The sequence below is a fragment of the Aethalodelphis obliquidens genome, unplaced genomic scaffold, assembly GCF_003676395.1.
Source record: "Aethalodelphis obliquidens isolate GAN/ISIS:26980383/991018 unplaced genomic scaffold, ASM367639v1 scaffold74, whole genome shotgun sequence".
Lineage (NCBI taxonomy): Eukaryota > Metazoa > Chordata > Mammalia > Artiodactyla > Delphinidae > Aethalodelphis > Aethalodelphis obliquidens.
In genome coordinates this window covers 3,651,449-3,663,508 of record NW_020838018.1, presented here as the reverse complement: position 1 = coordinate 3,663,508, position 12,060 = coordinate 3,651,449, and the positions used below count along the sequence as shown (strand labels likewise).

Here is a 12,060-nt window from a genome sequence, read left to right as displayed (position 1 = left end):
AAAGGTGGTGTTAGCTATAGGTATTTTGTAATTACTCTTTATAAAATCAAAAAGATTCTTTTCTTTGCTATGAATTTTTAATTAATGAGTGTTAATTAGAGAGGACACCAAAAGTACAAGTAATAAAATACAAAAAATTGATAAATTGGACTTCATTAAAATTAAACTTTGAAAAACCGTCAAGAATCATCAAAAGGTAAGCCACAGGGAGAAAATATTGAATCATATTTCTGAAAAAGGACTTGCATGCAAGATATAACTCTTACAACCCAGTAAGAATAAAATAAATTATCCATCAAAAAAATGAGCAAAAGATTTGAATAGACATTTCACTCAAGAAACTGTATGAATGGCTAATAAGCACCTTGAAAAGATGCTAACCTCATTAGTCATTAGGGAAATGCAAATTTAAAACCATAATAAATACCACTTCATGTCCACTAAAATGGCTATGATAAAAGGGCAGACTAGTGTTGGTGACCTTGTAGGACAATAGAGACCCTTAGGCATTACTGATAGGAATGTAAAGTGGTGCAGCCACTACGGAAAACAGTGGCAGGTTTTTCTCCTTCTTTTCTTTTTTAAGTTAAATAGAAATTTACAATATAGCCCAGCAATTTCACTCTATCCAAGACAAGTGAAAAAATTTCTCTACACAAAGACTTGTATGCAGACGTTCATGGTAGTATTTTTCATAATAGCCAAAAAAGTAGAAACAACCCAAATGTCCATCAACCAATGAATGGATAAACAAAATGTCTGTCCCTACAATGAAATACTATTTGGTAATAAAAAGATAAAAAATACTGATTCATCTTTATATCATGGATGAACCTGAAAAACACTACACTGTGTGAAAGAAAGAAACAGAAGACCATATATTATATGAGTTTATTTGTATGAAATGTTCAGAAAAGGCAAAGTTATAGGAAAATATCAGTAGATTAGTTTGGGGCTAGAAGTGAGAACAGGGAGTGACTGCATATGGGTGTGAGGGACCTTTTCTGTGATAATGGAAATGTTCTAAAACTGGGTTGTGGTGATGGTTGTACAACTCTGTAAATTTACTTAAAAAATATTGAATTGTGTATTTTAAATGACTGAATTTTATTTTATGTAAATTATACCTCAGTGAAGATGTTAAAGAATGAGTGTTGAATTTTATCAACTACTTTTCTGACCCTACTGAAAATTTATGTTTTTCACCTTTCTCAATTACATAAATTTAAAAATTTCATAAATTAAAAAAATTAATATTAAAAATGTAAGTCCAGTCATAAATCTTGACTGAGTATAAATTGGTCTTGATATATTTTATTTATGTTACTACTAGGTATGATACACTGATACTTTGTTTAGGATTTTTTGAGACTTTATTTATGAGAAAAATTGGCCCGTCATGTTTTTTTCTTACAATGTTCTGTTCAAGTTTTTGTTTTGCTGTTCTCCATGTCAGCATTTTTAAGATTGATGGTAAATGTTTTTCATTATATGTTTGGAAGAATTTACTATTGGAGCCATATGGGCATGCAGTTTTCTTTGTAGGAAAGTTTTTAATTACATATTCAATTTCTTTAATATGTATTTGTGTTTTCAGATTTTCTATTTCTTTGTCAGTTTTAATAAGTTGTGTTTTCCTAGGAATTTGTTCATTTCCTGTCGTTTTTCAAATCCTTTGGGCCAAAGTTTTTAATAATATTGTTTTATTGTCTGTAAAATCCTTAGTATTACCCTCCTTTTCATTCTCTATTGGGACTTGTGCCTTCTCTGATTATCTATGATGAGTCTTGCTAAAAGGTCTATTATTTATTTTAGTTTTTTTTCAAAGAACCAACTATTTTGATTTTCTCTCACACATTTGTTTTCTATTTAAAAGTTTTTTTTTGCTCCAGTTTCTACTTTGGGATTAATTTTTTCCGATTTTTTATTTCTTGATAGGAATATTTGAAAGGATATTTGACTGCTTGCTTTATCAGTTACTGTGAAAAGTCTGTTAAAATCCACTGTGGTTGTAGACTTGGCAGTTTTTCATTTTAGTTCTGTTAGTTTTTGCTTTATGTATTTTGGGGCTGTCTTTTTTATGTATGCCAATTTAGAATTCTTATGGCTTTTTTAATGGATCATCATATTTATTATTATAAAATAACCCTCTAGTTTGAGTGATGTTTCTTGCCTTACTTCTCTTTTGTCAGAGATGAAGATAACTTTACAAGTTTTCTTTTGCTTAATGTTTGCAAGTTTTTTACCCTTTTAGCCAGTCTGTGCCCTTATATTTTAAGACGTATCACTTGTAAGGAGTATAAAATAAGCTTTAAAACTCTACTCTCATAATCTGCTTGAAGAATTCCCTGTAGCGTTTATTTTCACGTGGGTCTGCTGGTGACAAATTGTTGTTTGTGGGTGTGTGTGTCTGTGAGTGGGTGTATAAAATGTCTTTATTTCACCATCATTTTGAAGGATAGGTTTGATTTGTTTGGAATTCCAGATTGGCAGTTATTTTCTTTCTTCACTTTAAAGATACTCATTTTCTGTCTCATACCATTGTGTGGATAAAGCTGCATTCCATAAGGAGACACATCTTCTACACTTCTCTGCTGGGACTAGTGTGCAGTTAATGGGCCACACGTGTTAAGAGCAAACCTTGATTCCCTTTAGGTCCTGGCATGGCTTCCAGCAGCCTAGTCTCTTTAACCTGAGTGTGGTTTTCAAAGCCTGCTGTGTGGTCACAGGGGCAGAATGTTGGTGAAAGCCCCCTATTGGAGCTCTAGTTAGAGCTGTGTTAGAGGGTACCCTAATGGTGCCCTGAGGCCAGAGGACGTGATGGATCCCATGATAGAGTTACAGGGGCTCCTTCAGGACCACCTCATCCAGAGTCCCTATGTGTCCCATCAGCTTTCAGTTCCTCATTGCTTTGGCTCCTCTTTCGTCTATTGCCTTCCCCCATACCACACTACACTACATTTAGCTACTTTTATTAACCTATATGTGTTAGCTAACATGCACTAGGCAACATTTTATATTCTCAATTTAAAATTATATTCTTAATGTTAAATGACAGTGAGTTGAAACATTATTTCTTTAACAAATACATCCTACTAGTTTAGAATTCTTTTGACACTACTAACATTTTTCTTCCATGCTAAATTTTAATTCTCCATGGAAAAAATTATGAAGACATGTATCAGACATCCAAAAATCATGACTACCTACCATATTGAGTACCCACCACTTAACTTAAGCAACACAGTATTACAAATAAGATTGAAGTTCTCTGTGTCTATTGCCAATCACATCTCTCTCCCTCCCCCACAGAGGTCACCACCAATTGAATTTGGAATTTATCATTTCTATGTATGTTTTATATCCCTACATAGCATTCTTCTTTTAAAAACTTATTTAAATGGTTATTATCCTGTGTATCTTTCAGTAATTATATATAATGATAAATATATATTGTATTTATTTATATAATTATAAATCCTGCAACATCATTAGATTTATCCATATTTATACTCTAATTCCTTCATTTTCATGCTGCACATATAACATTTTGTTGTATAAATATGTCCCAGTTTTATTATTAATCCTTTTAGTGGATATTTAGGTTTTTTCCACTTTTCTGCTATTTTTATACATGTTGTATTGAATGTTGTATGTATTTCCTTGGGCATATATTTGAGAGATTTTCTAGGGTATATATACCTAAGAACTGATGGGTTGTAGGATATGTGTTTTGTCAACTGCAGTTGTCACTTCCACAGGAAGTATATGGGCTCAGAATCAGCTGCTACTTGATGTTACATCTAGTCATGATCAATTTATAATGGGCTAATAAGAAAATAAGTAGCTGAGTATATACTATCTATGCTGTAATTTTACTTTGTTTTTTGTTTATTTATTTTAATGGGGATACCTTTTCTCAGTGAGTTTAATTTTATTAAAAAGAAGGTCTTTGTTGAGCCACAGAGTAAACAGTTTAATCCCTTAAGGAATTCCTTATGTTTATTTTTATCTGTTCCAAAGTTATGATTCTGTGATAAAGTCATAATTATGAAATTGTCTATTTGCATATACTTTCAAGCCAGTGATTCTCAAATGTGATCTGCAGTCACCAGGGTGGGCATCCATGAAGTCACAATGATTTTCATAGCAGGAAGGTGTGATTTGCCCTTTTCATTGGGTTGGCATTTGCACTGATGGGACAGCAGCAGTGGTGGATAGAACAGCCAGCATCTTTTCAAGAACCAAGAAAGTGGCATCAGTCTGTAATCATTTATGTTAACAGGAATGGGTTTATTTGTATTATTCAATGAAAAAATAAATATTTTAAAAATTTTGTTTCATTTTCTAATAGAATAACTATTGGTAGATATATATAATGTTAACAATGCCTCCTTCTCTAAGAGTATAAAGGGGTTCTGAGACCATGAAGTTTGAGAAGCATTACTTTAAGCACATGGTAGATACATGAACAAACAAATATTATATTCAATCTGGTGCTGGTCTTTGGGAAGGAAAACTTAGATACTGTAATTCCTTTGATAGATAAATCTAGTCTGTCTTCAAGTTATATATAAATCTTAAGTAAATGTTCAGTTTGTTGCCTTAAAATTTTGTTTATAACTAGATTATATTTGTAAATAAAATACTTTGCAGGTGCTGACCTTAAGGAAAGAGTCAAAATGAATTCCAGTGAAGTTGGTCCTTTTGTCTCCAAAATAAGAGCAGTGATTAATGAAATCGGTAAGCACAATTAAATTCTCCTTTTAGCATGCTGAAGGTGACCTTAAATGTCAGATTTTAAAAGTTGCACATTGTCTTTATGTATAAGCTTTGGCTAAAATATTTATATAGTTAGATAGTCATGACCTATAGTTGGTTGTAAAACAGCATGTAATATATTTAATTTGAAAAGTTGTGAAAATTTTTTTTATAATTAAAGATGCCTCCTATTTATGATGACATGGCATATAGAGGTAATTATTAGAAAACAAAGAATAATTTGGCATAAGCCTTTGACATAAGTATTTATATTTCTTAAATAGTTGCATACACAGACATATTTATAGATTGGGATTTTTTTTTGTTTTTTACATAAACGGGATCATACTATCTCCTTAGAATTATAAATTTCTGTGTAGTGTTTATATTTCAGTATATATCAATTTATTATTAATACTCTTTAATACATTACTACATAGTAATCCATAGCATAGTTTATCCAAAATTTGAAACTATTTCTTCATTAATGAACACTTAGGATGTTTTTATTGTTTTGTTTTTGTGGGGTTTTGCCATTTTTGTTATTTATAATAAAGCAGTGATTATCTTTGTACAAAGTCTTTTAGAACATTAGTATGTATATTTATAAGATTGCTAAACATGGTATTGCAGTTCTAAGTATCATGTGTTCATTTTACATTTTAATAAATCCTACCAGATTATGTTGCAAAAAGATGGTAATAATTTATATTCCCATCAATCACATGACAGTACCTGTTTCCTTATAGTCTTGTAGCATTTAATGTTGTTATTTTTTAAGTTTGCCAGAGTTGAAGAAAAAAATAATCTTAGCATTTTAATTTTCACTTTCTCAGATGCTAGTATATCTTTTCAGATTAGACTTGCTTTTCCCCTCCTGTAAATTGCCTTTTCACATTCTTTATCCTCTTTTCTATAGCATTATTTAATAACTATTTACCTAAAGCCAATTTTGTATTAATCTTTTGTTGTTAAATTTATTACAGGTATTGCCTCTTAATGTTCCACCCTAATTCACTTCTAGGAGCTTTAATATCTAGAGGGTACAAAGTTCCCATCATTATTATTTTTCTTTTTTCCTTGAAGATTTTCTTTGCTAATTCTCACACATCAACTCTTCCAAATGAGTTTAGAATTATTAATTTTAAAGTGAAGAAGAAAAATACTCTTATGAGACTTCGATTGGAATTTCTATAAATCTTGTTTATAAAGAATTGACATTTTTATGATACTAAATCTTTCCATCCATGATATGCATGGCTCTTATTTTGAGGGGGTGGTCATTCATTTTTTAATGTTCGTCAAAGAAGTTTTCTTCACATTGGCTTTGTCTTGTATCTTTTTTCCCCCTCAGATTTATCCCTAGCTATTTTATAGCATTTATTCCTTTGAATGGGATCTTTTCACCGTACTTCTGATGAAGTCTGGTTATTGTTGTAGGTCCGTAGGAAATTTGGTAAATTTTATGTGCTTGTACTTGTATAAGCCATTGTTTTTTCTCAATTAATTTTCTTGTGTTTTCCAGAAAGCAAAAAAAGTTCATTATATATAAAAAATGCAATTTTAATCTCTCCTGTTTCCAGCATTTTAATCTTAACATATTTTTCATATATTCTCACATTGGCTAAGGTTCTTGGTACAATATTCAGCTGTTGAAGGGATCATGTTCATCCTTACCTTTATTTGAGTTTAATGAATGCTTTTAATATTTTGCCGATAAATATCAAGTTCAGAGAGTTTTCTACTATTTCAACTTCTTTAGGAGTTTGCTACTCTTTTCTAATCGAGAATAAGGGTTAAAGTTTGTCAGCTGCCTTTTTGTTATGTGTCAGGATGGTATATATTAAAATTTGTCTCAGATTTTATTATACTGAATTGTATTAATAGTCTTACTGATGCTGCACTGGCCTTGTATTAGTAGAATAAACACTACCTGGTCATTGTGGTTCGTGGTTATGGTGGTTTTTAATATATACTGCTGGCTTTAATTTTATATATTTTGATATAAACATAAACGAGATGGGAATCTTCTAATTTTGTTTTTTGTGTTACCCTTTCTGGTTTGGTATCATGTTTATACAACCTTCATAGAATGAAGTGAAAAGTTTTTCACCTTTTTCTGTACTATACAGGGAAATCATCTGTTATTTGAAAGATTAGAATTTGACCATGTGGCATCTTTTGGGGTCTTGTGTGGTTTTGTTATTGTTGTTTCCTTTTTTTTTTAGAGCTAAGTTTTTAAAAAATATATGTGTTTTGGTTTCTAGAATGTTTCTTGTCACCTTCATGACTTTTGTTTATCCTCTGCCAGTGTTATTGAAGACTCTCCTCTGCTTCTCTCTCCAGCTTCAACCATATGGTGAGATAGATGTCTTCTGAGGCAGAGCATGGATTTGGTTTCCATGTTGGTCAAAGAACTTGATCTTGGAAGTAGAAGTTGATGCTATCTGTAACTCTCTATATATGCTGGGATGAATGGCTAAGACTGGTTCAGTTATAAACATTACGTTGATGTTTGTTCCCAGCCTCTTTCTATTTTATTGAATCTGAAATTGGAATTTTTCTGATGCTTTTTAAATGAAGAACTACTTTTTTTGTAGTAGATTTTTCTTTTCACTGGTTGAAGCTGTACTATTTCTGTTCTGGATCCTGATCCAGTACTCTTTTTCCTATTCCATGAGTTCCCTAATATTAGGTAATGATACTTTTCACTACAGCATTACAATGGACATAAAATTTTTAAGATGTCTTTGGTGGTGACTTAGTGAGACTTTGAAGGGCAGGTAAAAACTGTCTTGATCAAATTTGTTCGTTTAGTACATTAAACCAGGGGCTAGGAAACTTTTTCTTAAAGGGACAGATAGCAGATATTTTCGGCTTTGCAGGGGTATTATGGTCTCTATTGCAGTAACTCAACTTTTCTTTTTTTTAAAGACTTTATTTTTCAGGAGTAGTTTTAGGTTCACATCAAAATTTAGGGGTGGGTAAAGAGATTTCTCATATATCCCCTGCCACCACAATATGCATAGTCTCCCCCCCCCCATTATTAATATCTCACACCAGAGAGGCACATTGGTTACAGTTGATGAACTTATGTTGACACATTATAATTACCCAAGTCCATAGTTTATGTTAGGGTTCACTCTTGGTGTTTTACATTCCATGGGTTTGAACAAATGTAAAATGACATGTACCCATCATTATAGTGTTGTCCAGAGTGTTTTCACTGCCCTAAAAATCCTCTGTGCTTGACTTATCCGTCCCTTCTGCCCTCTCTGGCAACCATGTTTTACTTTCTCCATATTTTTCCATCATATAGTTGGAATCATGTAATATGTAGCTTTTTCAGATTGGCTTCTTTCACTTAGTAACATGCATTAAAGTTTTCTCCATGTCGTTTCATGCCTTGATAGCTCATTTCTTTTTATTGATGAACAATATTCCACTGTATAGATGTATCACAGTTTCTCCATTTACCTACTGAAGGACACCTTGGTTGCTTCCAGGTGTTTGCGACTATGAATAAAGCTGCTATATACATCTGTGTGCAGATTTTTGAGTGGACGTGTTTTCAACTCCTTTGGGTAACTACCAAGGAGCACGATTGCTGGATCATGTGGTAAGAGTCTGTTTAATTTTATAGGAATTTGCCGAACTGTCTTCCTAAGTGGCTGTACCATTTTGCCTTCCTACCAGCAGTAAATGAGTTTCTGTTCTGTTGCTCTACATCCTTGCCAGCATTTGGCGTTGTCAGTCTTCCAGATTTTGGCTATTCTAATAGGTGTGTAGTGGTAGATCGTAGTTGATTTAATTTGCATTTCCGTGATGACATATGACGTGGAGTGTCTTTTCATAGGCTTATTTACCATCTGTATATATTCTTTGGTGAGGTGTTTATTAAGGTCTTTGGCTCAGTTTTTAATTGGATTGTTTTCTTATTGTTGAGTTTTAAGAGTTCTTTGTATATTTTAGATAATATTCCTTTATCAGGTATGTCTTTTGCAAATACTTTGTCCTAATCTATTGCTTGTCTTCTCATTCTCTTGACGTTATCTTTCGTAGTGCAGAAGTTTTTTATTTTATTAGGGTCAAACTTATCCATTATTTCTTTCATGGATTGTGCCTTTGGTGTTGTATTTAAAGAGTCATTGTCATACCCAAGGTTTCTAGGTTTTCTCCTATGTTATCTTATAGGGGTTTGATGGTTTTGTGCTTTACAGTTAGATCTGTGATCCATTTTAAGTTAATTGTTGTGGGGTGTAGGTCTGTGTCTAGATTCATGTTTTTGCCTCTGGATGTCCAGTTGTTTCAGCACTATTTGTTGAAAGGACTATCAGTGTTCCATTATATTACCTTTATTCCTTTGTCAAAGATCAGTTGACTGTGTTTATGCAATCTGTTTCTGTGTTCTGTTCCTTTATTTATTTGTCTATTCTTTTGCCAGTAACCGCACTGTCTTCAATTACTGTAGCTTTATAGTGACTCTTGACATTGGTTGCTGTCAGTCCTCCAATTTTGTTCTCTTTCAATATTGTGTTGGTTATTCTGGCTCTTTTGCCTCTCCATATAAATTTTAGAATCAGTTTGTGAATATCCACAAAATAACTTGCTGTGCTTTTGATTGAGAATTGCATTGCATAGATTAAATTGGGAAGAATATACATCTTGACAATATCGAGTTTTCCTATCCATGAACACAGAATTTCTTCTCTCTATTTAGTTCTTCCTTGATTTCAAGCATTAGTTTAATTTCCTCATATAGATCTTGTACATATTTTGTTAGATTTATATCTTAAGTATTTCATTATTTGGGGTCTTAGTGTAAGTGATATTGTGTCTTTAATTTCAAATTCCACTTGTTCGTTGTTGGTATATAAAAGAATGATTGACTTATTGTATATTTACCCTGTGTCCTGCAACCTTGGTATAATTGCTTATTTGTTCCAGGAATGTTTTTGTTAATTCTTTCAGGTTTCTGCACATCATGCATGAAAATATATTTTGCAAACAAAGCCAGTTTAATGTCTTCCTTCCCAGTCTGTATTACCTTTTATTTCCTTTTCTTGTCTAATTGCATTAGTAAGGACTTCTAGCATGATGTTGAAAAGGACTAGTGACAGGAGACATCCTTGTCTTGTACCAGCTACTCAACTTTGACATACAGTGCTCAAGCAGCCACAATGTGTAAAAAAATGTGTGTTTTTCTGTTACAGTAAAATTTCATGCACAGTGAAATTTGAATTCCATATAATTTTTATAGATTATGAAATAGTATTTTAAATAGATTTTTTTCTACCTATTTAAAGACAGAAAAACCATATTAGCTCACAGGTTGTGCTGAAGCAGACACATGGCCTGATTTCTTTCCTTTCTCCCTCTCACCTGCCCTTTCTCTCTCTCTCTCCCTCCCTCACTGCCATCCATCTATCCATCCATCTCAGATGTCTTCTAGCTTTTTTATTTTTTCTGTTTTTTAGAATTCTAGTCTTCCACTTTTTAAATTTATATATTTAAAAAAATCTACTGACTTTCAGTTCTAATTTGGATACATTGCTTCACGCTTGGCTCAGGGCTTTTCATTGGTTTTTGCTTTTCAGAGATGAAAGGTTTTAAGGCCTGTGTATCCTTTGATAGGGGTCCTAAGATATTCTTCATGGAAACAGAGCATAAAGCTTACAGATGAGTTGGAGGGTGAAGGGAGTAGTAAGAAAAACAAAACAAAACAAAAACCAAAAGAAAGTTCATCAGATCCATAAAAAATATAAAAAGAAGCATAATCTTAGGACAAATTAAATAGTAAGATGTTGAAATAAGTAAAGTAATTACCATTAATGTCAGTTGATTAAACTTGCTGTTGACAGAGATGTTTAGATCTAATTAAAAAATGTAAATAGGCTGTGTATTGTTAATAATAGCCACATCTGGTATAGTTCTTTTTATGCCAGGAGATGACTAACCAAAGGAAAGAGGTATATAGATATATACTTTGAGATAAAAAGGATTATTAGTAAGATAGTCACTGCATATGATAAAAGTTTAAATTTCTTAGGAAATGTCATACTGAACTTGTATGCACCTGAAAACAAAGATCTGAAAATGTACAAATAAAGCTATATTGGATATATATAGGAGAAACTGTCAAATCCTCTGTCATTGTGGATAATTGCAACCCATCTCTCCCAACTTATCAATGAGGTCAAAAGACAAAGCTTAAAAATAAAGATTTGAACAACCTGAGTACCAAGTTTGGTTTAATATACTCTTAACCCCAGATTAGAGTGTATGTATACTTCTCATGAACATGTGAAATATTTATAAAAAGGTATCATGTGCTGGATCCTAAAATCTTCATTAAATTTCATAATGCAGTCTACAGCAACATGGATGGACCTAGGTATTATCATATTAAGTGAAGTAAGTCAGAAAGAGAAAGACAAATATCATATGATATCACTTATATGTGGAATCTAAAATATGATACAAATGAACTTACTTACAAAACAGACTCACAGACATGGAAGAGAAACTTATGGTTATCAAATGGGAAGGGAGTGGGAGGTATAAATTAGGAGGTTGGGATTAGCAGATACAAACTATTGTTTGTAAAATAGATAAACAACAAGGCCCTACTATATAGCACAGGGAGCTATATTCAATACCCTGTAATAAACCATAATGGATAAGAATGTAAAAAAGAATATATATATATATATATATATATATATATATATATATATATTTACAATGTTGTGTTAGTTTCTGGTGTACAGCCATCCTACACTGGGAAGACAAGACCCCAGAATGTTTGGCTTTGAAGGCCAGCAGTGCTTACTTTTGGGAGAGCCAGAGGGCTGTGGGAAATAGAGACTCCACTCTTAAAGGGTACACACACAATCTTGCATCCTCCAGGACCTAAGGCAGAAGCAGTAGTTTGAGAAGAGTGTGATTCAGATGCAACTGCTGATCTTGGAGATCCTTCTGGAGAGGCAGGAGGCAACTGCAGCTCACTCTGAAGACATAGACACTGGTGGCAGACATTTCTGGGAACTCATTCTACCATTAGGACACTGATGCTGGCAAGCACCAATTTGGAATTCTCCCTTTAGCTTATTAGCTCCAGGACCTGGCCCCACCCACCAGCCTTTCACAACCAGTACTGGGATGCCTCAGGCAAAGCAACTAGCTGGGCTGGACACAGCCCCACCCACCAGCCTGCCAGCTGCTTTAAGACTCCCTGAGCCCACAGCCATCCTGGGACCTGGCCCTGTCCACCAGAGGGCCCAGGACCAAGCCCTGCAC

The 12,060-nt window shown here is 33.1% G+C and overlaps 1 protein-coding gene across 2 annotated transcripts in view; it reads left to right on the top strand.

Moving 5' to 3' along the window:
* AUH (AU RNA binding methylglutaconyl-CoA hydratase) overlaps positions 1–12,060 on the top strand; it is a 162,225-nt gene that overhangs the window by 51,462 nt on the left and 98,703 nt on the right. For both annotated transcript variants that reach the window (XM_027091939.1, XM_027091940.1), the window contains one exon: positions 4,657–4,743. In XM_027091939.1, coding sequence (XP_026947740.1) covers positions 4,657–4,743 — 87 coding nt within the window. The remainder of the gene's footprint in view (positions 1–4,656; positions 4,744–12,060) is intronic.